The sequence below is a fragment of the Pipistrellus hanaki genome, assembly GCF_964339955.1.
Source record: "Pipistrellus hanaki genome assembly, chromosome: 3".
Classification (NCBI taxonomy): domain Eukaryota; kingdom Metazoa; phylum Chordata; class Mammalia; order Chiroptera; family Vespertilionidae; genus Pipistrellus; species Pipistrellus hanaki.
Window position 1 is genome coordinate 88,109,314 of NC_140505.1, and position 22,675 is coordinate 88,131,988.

General features: G+C 40.1%; 2 protein-coding genes across 7 annotated transcripts in view; both read right to left on the reverse strand.

Annotated features, from left to right (window-relative positions):
• SMAD9 (SMAD family member 9) overlaps positions 1 to 22,675 on the reverse strand; it is a 109,141-nt gene that overhangs the window by 55,420 nt on the left and 31,046 nt on the right. For all 6 annotated transcript variants that reach the window (XM_084879573.1, XM_084879572.1, XM_084879571.1 and 3 more), the window contains one exon: positions 5,342 to 5,954. In XM_084879573.1, coding sequence (XP_084735699.1) covers positions 5,342 to 5,753 — 412 coding nt within the window. In that variant the 5' untranslated portion in view covers positions 5,754 to 5,954. The remainder of the gene's footprint in view (positions 1 to 5,341; positions 5,955 to 22,675) is intronic.
• The window catches only part of LOC311619666 (general transcription factor II-I repeat domain-containing protein 2-like), a gene marked incomplete at its 5' end in the record, with an annotated part of 100,051 nt that overhangs the window by 43,832 nt on the left and 33,544 nt on the right, over positions 1 to 22,675 (reverse strand). The window lies entirely within an intron of this gene.

The window sequence follows — 22,675 nt, forward strand, 5'->3', positions numbered from 1 at the left end:
AAGCTGTTTAGATTCTTCATGATTGAGTGTTGGAAGGTTATATTTTTCTAAGAATATGTCCATTTCCTCCAGGTTCTCCAATTTGTTAGAATAGACTTGTTTGTAGTATTTTGTAACGACCCTTTGTATTTTGGAGGGGTCTGTTGTTATTTCACCTCTTTCATTTCTGATTTTGTTCATTTGGGTCCTCTCTCTTTGCTTCTTGGTGAGCCTGGCTAGAGGTTCATCAATCTTGTTTATCCTTTCAAAGAACCAGCTCTTGGTTTTGTTGATCTTTTGTATTGTTTCTTTGGTCTTTGTGTCGTTTATCTCTGCTCTAATTTTTATTGTTTCCTTCCTTCTGCTTACACGGGGCTTTTCTTGTTGCTGTTTTTCTAACTCTTTGAGTTGTAGGGTTAGGTGATTTATTACCATTGTTTCTTGTTTTTTGCAGTAGGCTTGGAGAGCTATGAACTTCCGTCTCATGACTGCTTTTGCTGTGTCCCATAGATTTTGGATTGTTGTGTTTTCATTGTAATTTGTTGCCAGAATGTTTTTTATTTCTTCCTTGATCTTTCTGGTAACACAGTCATTGTTTAATAGCATGCTGTTTAGTCTCCATGTGTTTGATTTTTTTAAAATTATTTTTATTGTAGTTGTTTTCAAGTTTTATGCCACTGTGATCTGAGAAGATGCTTGATATAATTTCTATCTTTTTGAATTTGAAGAGTCTTTGTCTATGACCCAACATGTGGTCTATCTTTGAAAATGACCCACTTGCCCTTGAGAAGAATGTATATTCTGTGGCTTTGGGGTGAAATGTTCTGAAGGTGTCGATTAATTCCATCTGGTCTAGTGAGTCATTTAGGATTGATGTTTCTTTGCTGATTTTTTGTTTAGAGGATTTTTCCAATGGTGATAGTGGGGTATTAAAATCTCCTACTATTATTGTATTGCTTTCAATCTCTCTCTTGATATCCTCCAGGAGTTTTTTTTTTTTTAATATATATGTATATATATTTGGGTGTTCATGTATTGGGTGCATATATGTTTACCAGAGTTACTTCTTCTTGTTGGATTTATCCCTTTAGTATTATGAAGTGGCCTTCCTTATCTGTTGTTATGTCCTTCACTTTGAGATCTAATTTGTCAGGTATAAGTATTGCTACCCCAGCTTTTTTTTCCATTTCCATTCGCCTGGAAAATCTTCCATCCCTTCACCCTCAGTCTGTGTACATCTTTTTTTCTGAGGTGGGTTTCTTGTAGACAACAGATACATGAGTCTTGTTTTCTTATCCAATCTGTTACCCTATGTCTTTTGATTGGGGCATTTAATCCATTTACATTTAAAGTTATTATAGATAGCTACTTATTTGTTGCCATTTTTATTCTATGCCCCTATGTTCCTTCTCCAATTCCTATTTCTTTTCTTTATTTTTTATTTATTTTTCCCCCCAGCAGACCCTGTAGCATTTCTTGCACTGCTGGTTTGGTGGTGATAAATTACCTTGGTCTTTTTTTTTGTCTGTGAAGCTCCTGATTTCACCTTCAATTTTGATTGATAGCCTTGCTATGTACAGTATTCTTGGATTCAGACCCTTCCTTTGCGTGACTTTGTATATTTCATTCCATTCCCTTCTGGCCTGATGAGTTTCCGTTGAGAAATCAGTTGCTAGTCTGATGGGGGTTCCTTTTTATTTAACTTTCTGTCTCTCTCTGGCTGCTTTTAAGATTCTTACTTTGTTGTTGGTGTTTGCCAATTTAATTATAATGTGCCTTGGTGTTGGACTTTGGGGTTCATTTTGCTTGGGACTCTGGATGCGGAGAAAAAGGAACCCTCGTGCACTGCTGGTGGGAATACAGACTGTGCAACCACTGTGGAGAACAGTGTGGAATTTCCTCAAAAAACTTAAAATGGAACTCCCATTTGACCCAGTAATCCCTCTCCTAGGAATATATCCTAAGAAACTAGAAACACCAATCAAAAAGGATATATACACTCCTTTGTTCATAGCAGCACAATTTATAATAGCTAATATTTGGAAACAGCCTATGTGCCCGACAGCAGATGATTGGATCAAAAAACTATGGTATATCTACACAATGGAAAACTATGCTGCCATAAAAAAGAAGGAATTTTTATCATTTGCAGCAACCTGGATGGAATTGGAGAACATAATGCTGAGTGAAATAAGCCAGTTAATGAAAGAAAAACATCACATGATCTCACTCATTTATGGATAATAAATAGCATTATAAACTGATGAACAAAAAGATAGATACAGAGACAGTAAAGCAACAGACTGTCAAATTACAGTGAGAAGATTAGGGAGATATGGAGGAGATAAGAGACCAACTGAAGGACTTGTATGCATATAAGCATAACCAATGGATGCAAAACTCTGGGGGTTGAGGGCATATACGGGAGTGGGGGGGGGGGCGCAATGGTAAGATATGTACACATATAATCCATTAATAAAAAATGGGGGAAAAAAGAAGTATGACTATCCAAAGACCACCATCCTAGACAAAATCCGAAGCACAAACAGAGACCCTGTAGGATAAGAGGTAAGAGGTCAAGGACAAGGAGTAATGAGGTCCCAGACATGTGAGAAGGAGCCATGTGGAATAATCCTGCCCCAGTCACCCCAGGTGACGCCAAATTAATTATGGGGCCTGGATGAACCCCTCTGAAATTTCTGAACCACAAAATGATGAAAAAATGTTTTGTTTTGTTTTTCATGGAAACCATAGTTGATAAAATTATTAAAATTTTCTAAGAGTAGAGTGTAAATATTTTCACCACAGATGTCAATTAGAAAGGAGAAATATTAAAATGTACATGTATATAAAATTATCATATGCATTTAAATATCTTAAATTTTATTTGTCAATTAAAAAAAAAAAGAGTGCAAGAGAGAAAACTCTTTGGGGATTATAGTCAGGAGTTTAACCAATTAACCCTTCAAGATTTCACATGCTTACAGTTGCTCTATCCCCCTAGCCAATTATCTTTTTCCCAGGTTAGACTGACACACAAGCAACTTACCTGTATCACCCAAAAGTCTCTACACATGTGCACATCTCCTCTTTTGCTAGACCCCCTTCTCCCAGTGATTTGCAGAGAATGGACTGAGGAGTGTGAAATTGCAGCTTCCTGGTGAAGCTGCCCAGATGACCATGCTTATAATGTCTGACTTATCCTTTGCTGTCTATTACTAATATTAATAATTAGCTAAATATGATAACAATGTTTATAACCTTGAAAATGAATAATACAAAATGGGCTTGTATTTTGTAAGTCTTCAAAATTTCATTTGTCTAGTAAATGTATCAATTTTTGAAGGATGGAAGATATGAAAAAGAAAAATTGGTTCTTCAGTACAGATAATATGAGAAACATTGAAATAGAGTATTTTAGTGGCTGTGTGAGTAAAAAGTAAAGCAAAATTTTAGCTTCCTAAAAGGAGAGGTCAAAAAATGAGAGATTTCAAAGTGAAAACATAAGCTTTGTAATAATCAGAGCCCCAGAAAACTTGCTTAACATTAGTATCTTTACTGTTCTCAAAATATTATCATTAAACATGGCCAGAAATTTAGATATAAAAGATCATTTTTATATTAAAAAATCAAGTTAGGAAAGTTAAAAACCTTAAAATTTAATACAATCTTTACCCTTCTTTCATTTTGGAAACTCAAAATGATTATGAAATCTATTTGTAATATGTAAAAACATCCACACTACCATTCCTAAAAGAGCCTACAACAATATGAAATACTAAAATATTAAACAATCCTCTAAAATTAGGTTTTTGAGTATGTAAAAAGTAAAACAGGTACATTGTACAAGATATTTTTCCACTTTATTACTCAAAAAAAGATGATTTCTTAATGAACATTTTTTTCATTGGATATATTTTGAATGCTTAATATAACTCAAATATATATAATTGATTTCAGAGAGGAAAGGAAAAGGAGGGAGAGAGAGAGAGAGAAATATCAAGGATGAGAGAGAATCATTGATTGGCTTGATGAGCCCACACCTGGGCATATGCCCTGACCTGGAATAAAACTGTGACTTCCTGATTCATAGGTCAATGCTTAACCATTGAGTTATTCAGTCTGGGCATAACTCAAATCTTTGAAACAAAAAAAGAATCGAGTTCTTTCTGTCATGAACTCAGACACTAATGACTTTTTAAATATGCAAAGAAAGCACAGAGGGAAACAAGAAAGAAGGGAAGAAAGCAAAAACCTATATGGATTAGGGAAAATCCATTACATTCACCAGGAGAGTGGGACTTTCTCATCACAGTTTCATACAGGGACTCAATCCTGGGATGAAGTGACTATGAGAAGTATTCACACCCAAACAGATGACTTTCTTGACTAATGTTTATAACATTATGGAAAGATTTAGGAGTCTGAGAAGTTGCCTAGATAAGCCTGGGTAGGCTGGGCACAAAGCATTTTATCATTTCTGCTGTAAGGTTAACTAGTAAATCCTTTACCAACAGACAGGCTGCACTCCAACCATGGCCTGACTACCTCAACAGAACTTTCTCCTAAGAGACATGGTCATCTCCCTGAGCTCATGTGCCAGACCTTAGGTCTCCTAGAAAGAGGCAGATGGTCAATCAGGAAGAGGAAGCTCTCATAAAAACTTATCCCTATCCCTATAGCCACAGAAACATGCAATCCAGAATGGGAAAAAGCAGTCAGACAGTTATAGCCAGTGTGAAGGAACAAAGATCAACACTAGACTTCTCCAAAAGGGAGGTGAACTGTATATACACATACAAACTCATCCAGATGTGTAAAGAATGTAGGACAACATTTTCCTATATCTAAAGCCATATTAAGAACAACTCCCAAACTCCCCAAACCTCCCTAGAAGGATTCCAAAAAACTCTTTTATTGGCTGTTTTCAGACCCAAAAAATGAGATACCTACACTTACTTGAGCTTGGGGAAAGTGACAGTGAAGAAACTTCTTTGGTTTACTTTAGTTCACTTTAGCTGAGGGAGAGGGGTTGGAGAGGAGGATGCTTATTTTTTAGTTAATCATATAAAATCCATATTAAGACCTTCAAATGCCCCAAGAGTGGGAAGAACATAACGATGACGACTCCAAAACATATAAAACTTCATTTTCAAAATCAGAGTTTACATATATGCTGAAATGAAAATTCTAGGTTTTTCTTACTACAAAATTGTGGATTAGTTCCTCAAAATTGAATACCCCCATCTCTTTTTGGAAATTGTGGTGGATCTTGTATTGCTTATGCCCCATAACTCTCCATCAACTGGGACAAACCTCTTTAACTTTTAAAATACACCTTGATGTCGTGAAGAAAACTGACCTGATGTCTCCACACGACAGTAGTGATAGGGGTTAATGCACACCTCTTTCTGCTTGGAGCCAAATGGGAACTCACAGCATTCCAGGGCCTTCAACTCATGGTGAGATTGCAGATCAGGCCATCGCCACACTCGACAATAGATAACATGAGGCAAACCCTTGCGATGGGACACCTGCAGCCGCCCGTCCAAGGATCGAGGAATCGTAACACATTTGCTAGGCTGACCTGGACAGCTCAAAGCCCTCTCCAGCTCATCCATGGCTCCTTTCTTCTTCTTTAGCTTCTTCACTAAAGAGTCTACTGCCTTCTCTGCCCACTTTTCCTCTTCATCTCCTTGCTTCCAGCCTAGCAGTCTCTTCACTGCTGGGCTGGTGAAGGAGAAGAGAGAGCTGATGGGGGTGCTGGAGTGCATAAGAGGTTGACTGCAGCTGTCCAGTGAAAACAGGAACTGGTCAGACAGCCCTTCACTGCCTGCAGGGCTTAAGAGAAGTAATCAGCAAGTAACTCTCCAGAAATATCATAGATCTTCCTTTTCTTCTGGTAGTCACTGTGACAGATACAGGTTGGGAAGCATTCTGTCATTCTCCTAAGCCCTAGGATGGACTGCAAAACTCTGAAAAATAAGACAAGACTTCAGTTAACTTAAGAATAATTTTCAGAAAAGGTTAAAGTTGAAAATAAGGGAGAAATTCTTCAAATGTTTTAGACTTGAAAACTCTTAGTCATCTTAACTCCCTCCTCTCCTTTATTCTCTACTAGAGGCCTGATGTGCAAAATTGTACATAGGTAGGGTCCCTAGGCCTGGCCAGTGATCAGGGCTAATCAGGGCCTTCCAACTGCTGGCCAGGGCCTTCCTTCCCCAGCTGCTGGATGCTGGCCAGGGCCTGTGCCAGGTGCTGGCAGCAAGTGCAAGTGGCGGCTCTGGCGCTGGCAGTGGGTGTGAGTGGGGCCAGCACCGGCAGCAGGTGTGAGCACCTGGTAGGACCGCAGTGCATGGGAGCAAAAAATTTTCAGTAACCACTAGAGGCTTTCCCTGATTACAGTGACCAGCAGTCCATCTTGATCTGGCACCCCCGCTCACCTGCTCCACCATCCCGCCATGTTCTGCACTCTGCTGCCTGCTGCTGATGCATGCCATTTCAGTGTGCATCCCCTGGTGGTCAGTGCACTTCATAGCAACCAGTTGTTTAGTTGTTCCACTGTTTGGTCTATTTGCATATTAGGGTTTTATATATATAGATATCCAAGTTGTGGTATTTTTGCATTAAAATTTTCTATGAAAATTTTTTGTGGCATTGTACATTTTATTATATTTCCCCATTTAGTATTCTATTTATTATTTTTTTCTTTATTGATTAAGGTATTACATGTGTGCCTTTATCCCCTCAATGTCCCTACCAAACCCCTCTCTCATGCCCTCATCCTCCTAGTGTCTGTGTCCATTGGTTATGTTTATATACATGCATACAAGTCCTTTGGTGGATCTTTCCGCCTTCCATCACCATCCCCTGCTTTCCCTCTGTAATTTGATTGTTTGATAGATGCTTCTCTGTCTCTGGATCTGTTTTTGCAAATTCTGAAAAATTATCTCCATTTCCACCAATATCTGAGGCTTAGCCCACCTCATTATTCACCTATATTACTGAGGAACTATAAAGTAGCTTCTCTCTTCTAATTCCAGTCATTTTTTTCCCAAATACAATTTTTAATCCTCACCTGAGGATATGTTTATTGATTTTTAGAGAGATGAAGGGAATGAAAGGTAAATAAACACACACACACACACACACACACACACACACACATCAATGTAAGAGAGAAAGAAACATGGATCGACTGCATCCCATATGTGCCTCAACCAAGTATTGAACCTGACCTGGAATGGAACTCGCAATCTTTTGGTATATAGGACAGTGCTCCAACAACTGACCCACCAAGCCAGGGCTAAATACAATTTTAATAGGTCATCTGCCTGCTTAAGAAATTACAGTTGCTCTTTGGTCTCCAAAATATAAACTTTTCTGCCTTGATCTCTAGAGCCTCCAAAATCTTTCCTCAATGTACTCATGCTTCTTCCTTTCTCATTTATAATTTGAACAAGTAATCTATCTCTGTTGTGGAGTATATAAATGAAAAAAGAAACAAGTATGATCACCAATGATCTCACCACTCATATGTTCTTCCAAACTACTTTATAGGACAGTGGTTCTCAAAGTGTGACCCAAGAACCCCTGGAGTCCCAGAGAACCTTTCATGGGAGTTACAAGTTCCTCTATTTTTCTTTTTCTTTTTTTTAAATATATTTTATTGATTTTTTTACAGAGAGGAAGGGAGAGAGATAAAGAGCTAGAAACGTCGATGAGAGAGAAACATTGACCAGCTGCCTCTTGCACACCCCGTACTGGGGATGTGCCCGCAACCAATGTACATGCCCTTGACCGGAATCGAACCCGGGACCTTTCAGTCCGCAGACGGACGCTCTACCACTGAGCCAAACCGGTTTCGGCCAAGTTCCTCTATTTTTTAACTACATATCTGAGTTATTAGATTTCTCATGTACTTCAACTCAAACAACATATCACAACAGACTGTACGCAAAAGTGAGTATGAGAATCCAAGTGTTATCCATCAAATCAGGCATTAAAGAGATTTTCAAAGATAGAAAACAATAACATTCTTCACACCATTTTTTTTCAAAAAACATATTTTTTATTAAAAAATATGTTGATGTTACTATATGATATGATATAAAAATAAAATTCAAAAGATACTATATGAAATGGGTATGTTGTTGGCTGCTCAGTGACCATACCTAAGCACTGGACAGTTAGAACCTTCAAATGATCCATGAGTACTGCTTCTTGGTCAATGTGGCTAAGAAAAGCATAAATCACTTATCAACCTGTACACAACAATTAGTCCAGGGGCTAGGTAGCACTCATCCATTCTGAAAGGTACCATTCCAGAAACATTCACCTTGACAGAACATCACTTTTTATTATTGTTTTGTTTTTAAATTTTCAACTTTATTAGTATTGACTCTCTAATCCATGAGCAACATATATATATATATATATATATATATATATATATATATATATATATATACTTTGCTGCCCCTTCTTTAAGAGTTTACTAACTAAATTTAGAACTTGAACACACTTGCCAATGGAATACTTAATTTACTTAAAATACTGCTTTCTTGATGACTTTTATAAGAATTTTTGTCAGCAGTAATTAATACAGCAATAAATGCTATTTAAGTGGATAAACAGGTCCATTGAGAAGATAGTTGACTTATTATCAATACTGGCATATGTATATATCATGTCTTATTACTAATTCTTAAAGAGAAACCAGGCTTATGATACACATATATAGATGTATATATTTTATTAATTTAAATTGTCTTCACCTACAAACTAGTCTGTTATACCTGTTGCTATAAATTAGAGGGAATCACAAGCTTATATTAGCTATATATATAAAGAGCCAGGGTCATATAGCAACAACTGAAGGTTTGATCAAACACCAGTCTGCGCAGCAGGCAAGTGGGCTGAAGTGCTGACCACTCAGAGAGAAAGAAAGAGGCGGGGCTGGTCAGCAGCAGAAGCAGTTGCTGGCAAGGCCCAGATAGAGAAGCAGGGTGAGCAGACCCTGCTTCTTTCTCCCAGCCTCACCAGCAGTCAAGCTTCTCTCTCATTCCCAAAGGTCAGCAGTTCAGCCCAGTCACCAGCAGCCTGGGCCAGTTACTGATCAGCCTCGCCTCTATGTTCAGGCCTGGAGATGCTGACTGGCATAGAAACTAACCATTCAGAACCCAATCTGGATGAATTTTGAGGAACCAATGGCTGCCTAGGAGACAGGGCTTTTGATGCTGACTGGCATAGAAACTGACCAATCAGAACAAATTCTGGGTGAATTGCGAGGAGCCAATGGCTGCCTAGGAGGTGAAGCTTTTGACACTGGCTGTCATAGGAACAAACCAATCAGAACCAAATCTGGGTGAACTGTGAAGGCAGAACCTAAGGTGGGGGCTGACGAGGGGTTTTAAGGGCAATAGCTGTTTGTTGTAAGGTGTAAGAAAGCAGTTCAATTTTTTAATGACTGGTGCGCTATGAGTCCAGATATAGGGATTATGTGTTTTTGTCTGCCAAGAGCATCTCCTCCTGATTAAAAAGGCTCCCCCGCCCCAATTTAAGCAATAGTATCTATCTATGCTAATTAAGGCTCTCCCTATCTATACTAATAAAAAGGCAATATGCTAATTAGACTGGGTCAACCAGCCATCTTCCAGATATCTGACTTCCAGACAAAACCATGGTTGTGGGGGCCAAGGCAGAGTCAGTTAGGGGAAATCAGGCTAGCAGGGGAGGACCATTGGGGGTGTGATCAGGCTGGCATGAAAGGGAAGTTGGGAGTGAGATCAGGCCATCAGGGGAGGGCAGTTAGGGGCAATCAGGCAGGCAGGAAGAGAGGTTGAGGGTGATCAGGCAGGCAGGGGAACAGAGTAGGGGCAATCAGTTCAGCAGGCAGAGGGATTAGAGGTGATCAGGCAGGCAGGCAGGCAGGCAAGTGGTTAGGAGCAAGTCATCCTGTATTGCAAGAGGAATGTTCAACTGCTTTGATCAGGCTTAAACTAGCAGTCATACATCCCCTGAGGGAGTACAAAATAGGATAGGATGCAGGGTGGCTGAGGAACCCGCACCCTCAGTGTACGAATTTCACTCACCAGGCCTTTAGTAAAGTATAAATAAGTACCTCATATACATTCAAAGTTAGTGACATTCAATTAATTGAATAAACATGGAATGTATCATGAGTTCATATTCTGGGAAAGAGGCTTTTCTATCTATGTTCAGAGATTACCTACAAATCTTTGAGAGGACAGTTTCCATTCACCAGTCTCCCAGTAAGTGACTTGTTAATGGTAGATATCTTCTGCCCAGAGTACCAAAGGATGATGGTAGAGATGCATTTTTATAATAGGGTCTGTATTCAAGAGGGCCAGGTGGGTTTTCAAGGCTGCTATGGACCTTTGAATTGTCTGTTTATTTAGGGTGATAATGTATAAAAATTTTTTCTAGGGAGACAGCCATAGGTATTTTTCTTCAATTTCTTTTTTTTTGTTACTTTTATTTATTTTAAAATTCTTTATTGTTTAAAATATTACATATGTCTCCTTTGCTCTTATTGACCTCTCCCCAGCATAGCACAAGCCCTCACCTCCATTGTGTCTGTGTTCATTGGTTATGCTTAAATGTATGCATATAAGTCCTTTGGTTGATCTCTGACCACCCCCGCTCCCCTGCATTCCCTCTGAGGTTTGATGGTCTGTTTGATGTTTCCCTGTCACTGAATCTACTTTTTGTTAATCAGTTTATGTTGTTCATTGTTATTCCACTAATGAGTGAGATCATGTGATATTTAAATTTCTCCCATGGGCTAATTTTACTTAGCATAATAATCTCTAGGTCTATCCATGCTGTTGCGGATGGTAAAGTTCTTTCTTTTTTTACAGCAGGGTAGTATTCCATTGTGTAGACGTACCACAGATTTTTAAACAACTCATCTGTTGATGAGCACTTTGGCTATTTCCAAATATTAGCTATTATAAATTGTGCTACTATGAACATAGAGGTACATATATCCTTTCTGATTGGTGTTTCTGATTTCTATTATTAAAAGTGGGATGACTGGGTCAAATAAGAGTTCCATTTTTAATTTTTTGAGGAAACTCCATACTGTCTTCCACAGTGGCTGCACCAGTCTGCATTCCCACCAGCAGTGTATGAGGGTGTGTTATTCTCCACAACCTCACCAGCACTTGTCCTTTGTAGATTTGTTGATGATTGCCATTTTGACAGATATGAGATGGTACCTCATTATCGTTTTGATTAGCATCTCTCAGATGATTAGTGACTGAGCATGTTTTCATATGCCTCTTGGCATTCTGTATGTCCACTTTCAAAAACTATCTATTTAAGTCCTTTGCCCATTTTTTTATTGAATTATCTTCCTTTTGTTAAAATGTATGACTTCCCTATGAATTTTGGGGATTAGACCCTTATTGAATATTACATGGGAAAAATAAGTTCTCCAATGTAGTGGGCTTTTTTCTTGTTTGGTTGATGGTTCCATTTGTTGTTCAGAAACTTTTTATTTTGATGCAGTCCCATTTGTTTATTTTCTCCTTAGTTTTGACTGTCCTAGAAGCTGTATCAATAAAAATATTACTACAATATACATCTGATATTTTGCTGCTTGTGGATTCCTCTAGTATTTTTATGGTTTCCCGTCTTACATTTAAGTCCTATATCTAGTTTGACTTTATTTTTGTGTATGGTGTAAGTTGGTGATCTACATGCATTTTTTTTAGATGTACTTGTCCAATATTCCCAACACCATTTATTGAAGAGACTGTCTTGACTCCATTGCATGCTCTTGCCTTCTTTGTCAAATATTAATTGAGCATAATGGCTTGGGTCAATTTCTGGGTTCCCTATTCTGAGCCATTGGTCTATATGTCTGTTCTTGTGCAAGTACCAGGCAATTTTGAGAACAGTGGCTTTGTAATATAGCTTGATATCTGGTACTGTGGTCCCTCTAACTGTTCTTCTTTTTCAGGATTGCTGCAGCTATTTGGGGTCTTTTTCATTGCAGATGAATTTTTGGAAAGTTCATTCTAGGTCTGTGAAATATAGCATTGGTATTTTAATGGGGAGTGCATTGAATCTATAGATTGCTTTGGGTAGTCTGATCATTTTAATGATGTTGATTCTATCAACCCATGAACATAGTATATTCTTCCATTTATTTATGTCTTCCTCTATTTCTTTTTTCAATGTTCTGTAGTTTTCAGAGTGCAGGTTTTTGCCTCCTTAGTTATTTTGTCCTGGGTATTTTAATTTTTTTGTAGCAATGGTAAATGGAATTATTATTTTAATTTCACTTTTTGTAAGTTCATTATTGGTGTATAAAAAAGCCATATATTTCTGGGTGTTCATCTTGTATCCTGCCACATTGCTGAATTCATTTATTAAGTCTAGTAGTTATTTTTATGGAGTAATTAGGGTTTTCTATGTACAATATTATGTCATCTGCGAATAATGACAGTTTTTCTTCTTCTTTTCCAATTTGGATGACTTTTATTTCTTCTTCTTGTCTGATTACTATGCTAACACTTCCAGTACTATGTAGAACAGGAGTGATGAAAGTGGGCATCCCTATCTTGTTCCTGTTCTTAGTTTATCCCCATTGAGTATGATGTTGGCTGTAGGTTAGTCATATAATGCTTTTATTATGTTGAAATATGATCCCTTTAGTCCCACTTTGCTGAGATTTTTTTTTATCAAGAAAGGGTATTGGATTTTGTCAAATGCTTTTTCTCATCGATTAGTATGAGTATGTGATTTTTGTCTCTCAATTTATGTGATGTATCATGTTTATTGATTAATGGATACTGAAACATCTTTGCATCCCTGCAATAAATCCTACTTGATCATGGTGTATGATTTTTCTAATGTAATGCTGGATCTGATTTTGCTAGAATTTTTTGAGGATTTTAGCATCTATGTTTATGAGGGATATTGGCCTGTAATTCTATTTTCTTGTAGTGTCTTTATCTGATTTGGGGACTAGGGTAATGCTGGTTTCACAGAGCTTGAAAGTGTTTCTTCCTCTTTAATTTTTTGGAATAGTCTGAGAAAAAATGCAGCTCTAACTGGTTTGGCTCAGTGGATAGAGTCTATGGACTGAAGGGTCCCAGGTCTATGGACTGAAGGGTCCCAGGTTCAATTCCAGTCAAGGTCATGTACCTTGGTTGCAGGAACATCACCACTAGGGGGTGTGCAGGAGGTGACTAATGTTTCTCATTGATGTTTCTAACTCTCTATCCTTCTCCCTCCCTTTCTGAAAAAAATCAATGAAATATATTTTTAAAAATGTAAAGGGCCAGCAAAAATTGAGAGACAAAAAACAAAAACAAAAACAAAAAAAAAACCCTCAAAGAAAAAAAGAAAAAGGAATAGCCAGAAAATGAACTAAACAAAATGGAGGCAAGTAATTTGTCAGAGAAATAATTTACAGTAATGATTATAAGAATACTCAAATGTCTAAATGAGATTATATGCAACTCAATGAGAATTATAAGGAGCTGAATGAGAAATACACCAACATGAGTAAAAATGAAGAGGAATATAGCAGCAGGCCATAAAGAACACTGTGGAAAGTTTCAACTGTAGACTAGAAGAAGCTGAGGATCAAATCAGTGAGTTAGAAGATAGGGTTGAAAAAAGAAATCCAATCTGAACAGCAATTGGAAAAAGGAATTAAAAAGTAGAAGAATTTAAGGAAACTTTTGGACAACATGAAATGGAGTAATATCCACATACTAAAGATGCCAGAAGAAGAAGAAGCTGAGCAAGGAATAGAAAACATGTTTGAAGAAATAATGATACAAAACTTCCCTGACTTGGGGAAGAAAAATGTCACACAAGTCCAGGAAGCACAGAGAGCCCCAAACAATATGAATGCAAAAGACCCACATGAAGACACATCATAATTAAAATGGCAAACATTGCCGAAACCGGTTTGTCTCAGTGGTAGAGCATTGGTCTGCGGACTGAAAGGTTCCAGGTTTGATTCCGGTCAAGGGCATGTACATTGGTTGTGGGCACATCCCCGGTAGGGGGTGTGCAAGAGGCAGCTGGTCAATGTTTCTCTCTCATTGACGTTTCTAGCTCTCTATTGCTCTCCCTTCCTCTCTGTAAAATATCAATAAAATATATATTAAAAAAAATAAAATGGCAAACATTAACAAAGAAAAAACTTTAAGGGCTGCAAGAGAGAGACAGAAAGTTACCTACAAGGGATCTTCCATTATAATATCAACTGATTTCTCAGGATATAAGGGAATGGAATAAAGTATAAAGAGTAATGAAAAGCAAGGGCCTAAATCCAAGAATACTGTATCCAGCAAGGTTGTCATTCAAAATTGAAGGTGAAATCAGGAGTTTTGCAGATAAAAACAGGGAGTTTATTATCACCAAACTAGCAATGAAAAAAATCCTAAAAGGACTGGTGTAAGAAAAAGGAATAGAAATAGAGGAAAAAAACATAGACATAAAGAATAAAAATGCCTACAGCTGGTTTGGCTCAGTGGACAGAGTGTCATCCTGTGAACTGAAGGTTCTCAGGTTTGATTCTGGTCAAGGGCATGTACCTTGGTTGTAGGCTCCTCCTTGGCCCAAGCCCTATTGGGGTGCATGCTGGAGCAACCAATCAATGTTACTCTTGAATTGATATTTCTCTCTGTCTTTCCCTCTCTCTTGGACTCTATAAAAAGTAAATGAAAAAAATATCCTAGGGTGACAATTAAAAGAAAGAAAAGAAAAAAGAAAAAAAAAAGCACCTATAGTATCTAATAAAAGAGTAATATTCAAATTGATAATACCTCTGCTACACCCACCAGTCACACCCACCAGCCAATCAGGAGCGAGTATGCAAATTAACACAACCAAGATGGCTGCGATCACAGAGCTGCAGCAAGCAGGAGGCTTGGGTTTCCCCAACAATGGAGCAAGCCACGCTTTCCTGCTTCCCTGGCCAGCCAAAGCCTATACTAAGGCTACAAAATTTCAATTATAGAAGATAAATAAATCCCAACAAAAATCACATCAGCCACAGAGCTGGAGAAAGCAGGAGGCTTGAGTTGCCCCCGGAGATGGCAGTAGCCAAGCTCCTACAGCCTTGGCCTGCCTTTGCCTCTGCTACAAAGTTTCAATTAGAGAAGATAAATAAATCCCAACAAAAATAGTGGCAGCCTTGGAGCAAGCAGGAGGCTTCGCTCTGCTCAAGGCTACAAGTTTCAATTATAGAACATAAAGAAATCCCAGATACCAGGGCCTCTGTTTGGGTCCCGGGGGGCGTAGTCAGCCTGAAAACCACCACAGGCCCCTCACCCAGGCCTCCCCATGCCCCAAGGGAACCCCCACCCTGATCTGGGACACCCTCAGGGCAAACCAGCTGGCCCCCACCAGTACACCAGGCCTCTATCCTATCTAATAAAAGAGTAATATGCAGATGGAGCATCACTCCAACACCCAAGATGGCTGCCCCCATGTGGACACAAGATGGCCAGCAGGGGAGGGCAATTGGAAGGAACCAGGCCTGCAAGGGGGGGGGCAGTTGGGGGCGATCAAGCCTGCAGGGGAGGGCAGTTAGGGGTGACCAGGCTGTCAGGCAGAAGCAGTTAGGGGAAATCAGGAAGGCAAGCAGGCAAGCAATTGGGAGCCAGCAGTCCTGGGTTGTGAGAGGGATATCTAACTCCCCATTTAGGTCTGATCCTACCTGGATTGGGCCTAAACGGGCAGTTGGACATCCCTTTAGGGGTCAGTCCCAGATTGGAACGGGTGCAGGCTGGGCTGAGGGACACACACCCCTGTGAATAAATTTTGTGCACCGGGCTTCTAGTTTATCCTACCTAATAAAAGAGTAATATGCAAATTAACCATCACTCCACCACACCCACAAGCTGCACCCACCAGCCACACCCACCAGCCAATCAGAGCGAGTATGCAAATTAACCCCTAACCAAGATGGCTGTAGCCACAGAGAGCAGTTGAGAGGCTTGGGTTTCCCCAGCAATAGAGGAAGCCAAGCTTTCCACACACCCTGGCCAGCCTAGGCCTCCACTTCAGGATACAAAGTTTCAATTATAGAAGATAAATCCCAAGAATAATGGTGTCAGCCAGAGCTGGAGAAAACAGGCTAGCATTGCCCCCAGCAACAGAGAAAGCCAAGCTTTCTGCCTCCCTTTCTGCCAACCTAAGCCTCCACTCAAGATAACAAAGATTCAATTATAGAAGGTAAATAAATTCCAGATACCAGGGCCTCTGCTTGGGTTACCAGGGGGCATGGCTGACCTGCAAACCACCACAAGCCCCTCACCCAGGCCACCCCATACCCCAAGGGAACCCCCACCCTTATCCAGGACACCCTTCAGGGAAAACCAGCTGGCCCCCACCCGTGCACCAGGCTTCTATCCTATATAATAATAGAGTAATATGCAGATTGACCATCACTGCAACACACAATATGGCTGCCCCATGTGGTCAAAGATCCTGCCCCTATGTGGACACAAGATGGCCACCACAAGAAGGCCAGCAGGGGAGGGCAGTTAGGAGGCACCAGGCCTGTAAGGGCAGTTGAGAGCGACCAGGCCTGCAAGGGAGGGCAATTGGAGGTGATCATCCCTGCAGGGGAGGGCAGTTAGGGGTGATCAGGCTGGTAGAGGAAGGAAGTTGGGGGCAAACAGGCTGGCAGGGGAGCAGTTAGAGATCAATCAGGCTGGCATGGGAGTGGTTAAGGGTGATCAGGCTGGCAGGCAGAAGCAGTTAGGGGCAATCAGGAAGGCAGGCAGGTATGCAGTTGGGAGCCAGCAGTCCTGGATTGTGAGAGGTATGTCCAACTGCCCATTTAGACCTGATGGGGTCCAAATAGGCAGTTGGACATCCCTTGAGGAGTCCCAGATTGGAGAGGGTGCAGACTGGGCTGAGGCACATCCCCCAACCCCCGAGCACGAATTTTGTGCACCAGGCCTCTAGTATATATATAAAAGCCTCAGCGACCAAAAGACCAAACAACTGAAGGATTGGTCAACTGGTCGCTATGACACACACTGACCACCAGGGGTCAGATGCTCAATGCAGGAGGTGCCCCCATGTTCTCAGTGTCCCCCACAGTGGGAGCACTGCTCAGTGGGCATCAGACACTGGTGAGCACAGCTGTGGCAGGACAAGCCTCCCCCACCTCTGCAGCAGCACTACTGAGTGGTGGCAGTGGCAGACTCTGTAGAGACTGGATAAGCGGAGGTGGTGTGATTCCCAGCCTGGGCTTGGGGTTCTCCACAGACACCTGCTACACTGTGCACTACTACATCTCTCGGGGGGTATGTCAGACTGCCGTTTTTGGCCCAGTGTGGCTCAGGACGAAAACGGAAGTCCAACATCACCCAAGGGGTCCCGGGTTGCAATAGTGTGCAGGCCAGGAAGAAGTGCACAAACCCATGCACCAGGCCTCCAGTCAATAATAAACTGAAATGTAAAGGGATTTACCACTCCAATAAAAAGACAGAGGATTGCTGAATGGAAAAGTAAACATCACCATATATATGCTATCTATAAGAGATCCACCTCACAACAAAGGACTACACAAACTGAAAGTAAATGGATGGGAAAAAAATTCATCAGGCAAATGAAAAATAAGTTAGGATAGCAATAGTTATATATGACAAAATACACCTCAAAGTGAAAACCATAAGAAGAGATAAGGAAGGCCACTTCATAATACTAAAGGGATTATAAAACAAAGGATATAATTCTAGTAGACATATATGCAACCAATACTGGAGCATCCAAATACATAAAAGCTTCTGAAAGATATCAAGGGAAATATCTTCAGCTACACAATCATAGTAGTGGACTTAATACCCCATTATTATCACTGGATAAATCTTCTAGACAAAAATTCAAGAAAGTAACAGCAATCCTAAATGACTCACTAAACCAGGTGGAACTAATTGACATCCTTGGAACATATCACACCAAAGCAACAGAATATACATTTTTCTCAAGTGCACATGGGACATTTTCAAAGATAAATGACATGTTAGAATCAAGGCTAAGTCTCTCAAATTCAAGAAGATTGAAATCATATAAAGAATCTTCTCAGATCACAATGGCAAAAAAAATAGAAATCAGCAACAACAAAAACCAATCAAACAGATGGGGGCTAAATAGCATGCTATTAAATAATGAATGGATTATGAAAGAGGTCAAAGAAGCAGTAAAAAAAAATCCTGGAAACAAATGACAATGAAAACACAATAATCCAAAAAAGCTACATGAGAAAAACTTGTAATAAGTTATTTAAACCTACAACTTAGAGAATTAGAAACAGAGCAATAAGAAAAGCCAAGAGTAAATAAAATCAAGGAAATATTGATAGGAAAGACCAGAACAGAGCAGGAATAAATGACATAGAGACAAAAAAAAATCAATGAAACCAAGAGCTGGTTCTTTGAAAGGATAAATAAGATTGATGGACATTTAGCCAGGCTCACCAAGAGGCAGAGAAAGGACCCAAATAAACAAAATCAGAATGAAAGAGGAGAAATAACAACATGCAAATGAAAAGAGAAAAAAAAAAAACTGGGGTAAGCAATACATCTATGTGACAAAACTAGACTTTAAAACAAAGGCCATAAAAGACACAAAGAGATCACTACACAACAATAAATGGATCGATCCAATAAGAGGATATAACTCTTGTAAACTTATATAGCAACACGTAAGTATATAAAGGAAATATTGGTAAACATTAAGGTAAATACCAATAGCAATACAATCATACTAGAGAACTTTAACATCCCATTGTCATCAATGGATAGATTATCCAGACAAAAAAATTATCAAGGCAATAGCCACCTTAAATGGATCTGATTGATTTAATTGATATTTACAGAACACTTCATCCAAAGCAGTAGATTACACATTTTTGTCAAATGCACATGGAATAGTCTCTAGAACAGACCACATATTAGGACACAAAATAAAGTCTTAACATTTTCAAGAAGACTGAATCATTTTCAAGAAGACTCCAACCAATCAGTAACTAATCTGAGTGAATTGCGAAGGCAGAAGCTAAGGTGGGGGCTGAGGATGGGGTTTTAAGGGCAACAGCTGTTTGGTATAAGGTGTAAGAAAGTGATTCAAATTTTTAATGACCGGTTTGGTAGCATAGTGCATATGGCTGGCTAACAGTCCAGATATAGGGTTATGTATTTTTGTTTGCCAAGTGCATCTTTTCCTGATGAAAAAGGCTCCCCCCCATTTTAAAAAAAATCTAATTTTATATAATCTACATTATTAAAATTGTAATATGTTCATTAGACACAGTGAAAGCAGTCCTGAGAGGGAAGTTTATAGCACTACAGACCAACCTTAGAAAACAAGAGAAATTTCTAACAAACTTAGAGCACAACAATAAAAACCTAGAGTAAGTAGAAGAAAAGAAATAATAAAAATCATAGAGAAAATAAATGACACAGAGACTAAAAAAAATAATAAAGATTAATGAAACCAAGAGATTGAGAAACCAAGATGGTGGCATAGGTAAATGCCTAACTTCAGCTCACACAATAATTTCAAAAAATACAAAATGGATATTATCCAGAACTATAATACAAGAATGTTGACTGGCTGGAAATTCTACAACTAGAAGAAAATAGAAAACCAGAAGGAAAATCAGAGGAGCTGCAAAAGCCTAAGGTACAGAGATATAGTGCAAGCGTGGGGAGAGGACTGAGTTGGAGAGGAGGGGCAGCTGATTGTCTGGCTAGCGTTCCCTAGTGAGAAAGAGATAAAAGTTCCAGACTGTGCTGAACCCCAGTTCCGACTGCACTGCACCCCAGTTCTGGGTGAGACCTTGGGGACCCAGGCTCATACGGAGGGAATCTGGGCTGTTAGGAAGGAATTTGGGCTGTAAGATGGAAACTCAGGGCAGTGCCAAAAGGCAGTCCCGGAGGGGCACACATTGCGCTCAGAGGACGGAATGTTGACTGTGCCACTGGATTGCCCTAGAGCACATGTGTCAAACACAAGGCCCGCGGGCCAAATCCAGCCCGCCAGGCCTTGCAATGTGGCCCGCACCGCGCTGTCATCACTGCACTCCACTGTCAGTTTGTGACATTGTCAGTTTATGACTGTTCAGTAAACCATTCGGCCCACGATTTAGGCTGAATTTTAGATTTTGGCCCCTTCTCTGATTGAGTTCGACACCCCTACCCTAGAGGGAAGGAGACAAAAGCTCAGGAGTGCGCTGAACCCCAGTTCCGACTGCACTGAACCCCAGTTCTAGGCCAGACCTTGAGGACCCAGGCTCATACAGAGGGAATCTGGGCTGTAAGGTGGAAACTCAGGGGAGCGGCGAAAGGCAGAGTCCCAGAGGCACTCATGTTGCGTGCAGAAGATGGACTGTTGACTGTGCCACTGGATTGCCCTAGCGGGAAGGAGATGAAAGCTCAGGACTGCACTGAACCCCACTTCCAACTGCACTGAACCCCAGTTCTGGGCTCATTGGGGGAGAGAATAGGTTCTCCGGTAGTGGGAGAAACTCGAGGGCACCTTTCTCTCAGAAGTGCTTGCAGCGAGTACTAAAGCAGCCAGTACCAAAGGACACTGAGGAACACTGACACTCAGGAATCTCACAGGGTGCGGCTGACAGGAAGCCAAGCCTGTAGACTCCACCCTGAAACTCCACCCTATCTAAGCTGAGCACAGAGGCTTTTTGCAAGTTTCCAAGTCTAGTGGAATAAGGCTGTCTCCGGGAATAGACACAGCTGATTCTCACAATTGGCCTGGAAGTCAGTTCCTCCCAGTGATACCAAAAACAAGTAAGTATTAACTACAATAAGGCTGTACACACAGTCCACAAAGGGGTGCTCCAAGAGTGTCCATCTCAGGTAACTGGGAAGCTGACCCACTCAAACATATAGGACACCTTAACACACAAAGCAACCCCATCAACTCAGGGAAGCAGTGAAAATGCTGAGACAAAGGAAAAAGATCACAAATGAAAGAAATTGAGGACAATAAGCAACTGGATATAGAATTCAAAACCACGGTTATAAGGTTTTTCAAGAATTTCCTAGGAAAGGGCGATAAAATAAATGAGACCTATGAGGATATGAAAAGGGATCAACTAGAAATAAAGAATACATTGTCTGAAATAAAAAATATTATACAGAGTCCTAAAAACAGAATGGAAGATCACAAGAATCAAGTCAAAGATTTGGAACATAAAGAGTCAGAAGACACTCCTCTGCAGAAGCAAAAAGACAAGAGAATCCAGAAAGTTGAATATAATGTAAGAAACCTCTGGGACAACTTCAAGCGAACCAACATCAGAATTATGGGGGTCCCAGAAGAAGAGAGAGAGCAAGATACTGAAAACATATTGGAAGAAATAGTGACAGAAAATTTCCCCCACCTGGTGAAAGAAATAGACTTACAAGTCCAGGAAGCACACAGAACACCAAACAAAAGGAATCCAAAGAGGACCACACCAAGACACATCATAGTTAAAATTCTAAGAGCAAAAGACAAAGAGAGACCATTAAAAGCAGCAAGAGCAAAGAAGGTAGTTACCTATAAAGGAGCACCCATACGATTGAGCACTCAACAGAAACCATGCAGGCCAGACGGGAATGGCAAGAAATATTCAAGGTGGTGAATAGCAAGAACATACAGCCAAAAATACTCTACCCAGCAAAGCTATCACTCAGAATCGAAGGCCAGATAAAGAGCTTCACTAATAAAAAAAAGCTAAAGGAGTTCATCACCACCAAACCAGAATTATATGAATTGCTGAAGGGGGGTTCTTTAGGAAGAGGAAGAAGATAAAGATAAAAATTGTGAACAACAAATATGTAACTATCAACAAGTGAATCTAAAAACCAAGGGAATTAAAAAAAATCTGATGAACAATATTAACTGTTGAATATAATAGAATCAGAGGTATGGAAGGGGAGTGAATTGACGATTCTCAGGAAAAAGGGGAGTGGGGTGTGTGGGAAGAGAATAAACATAAACTGTGCTTCTATGGATGAGGACAATGGGGACGGGGAAAGGGCAGAGGATGGGGTGGAAACCTGGTGGAGGGGAGCAATGGAGGGGGGAAAATGAGGAACAATCTGTAATAATATGAACAATAAAGATTAATTTAAAAAATAAATTTTAAAAAATAAATAAAAAGTAAAACTTGAAAAAAAATGAAACCAAGAGCTTGTTCTTTGAAAAGATAAACAAGATTGATGGGCCTTTACCCAGATGCATCAAGAAACAAAGAGAGAGGAGACAATAGAATCAGAAATGAAAGAGGTGAGAGGTGAAGTGACAATTGACACACAAAGGATAGTAAGAAAGTATTATAGAACTGGGAGGAAAATGTCGGCTGAACAGATGGACCTGTTCTAAGCCTAGTCCCAGTGTAGATAGAAGGAGTGCCTGAGAGTCACTTGGGGAATATTAGTTGGCAAACTAAGTGGTAGCAGAATTCTAAGGGAAGGTGAGTGACTGCTGGACAGGGTTCCCTGACCAAGCTGCCAGCACTACAGTGGAAATCTCTCCCGGAGCTACAGGCTCAGAGGGAAAACCACTCCATCTTGCAAGGAAAAGTGGATCTTATCTGAGGCCTGAAAAACCCACAATAGTGGAGACCACTGAACAGCTATGACGCCCCAATCAGCACAAACATGTGGATTCAAGGGAGTTC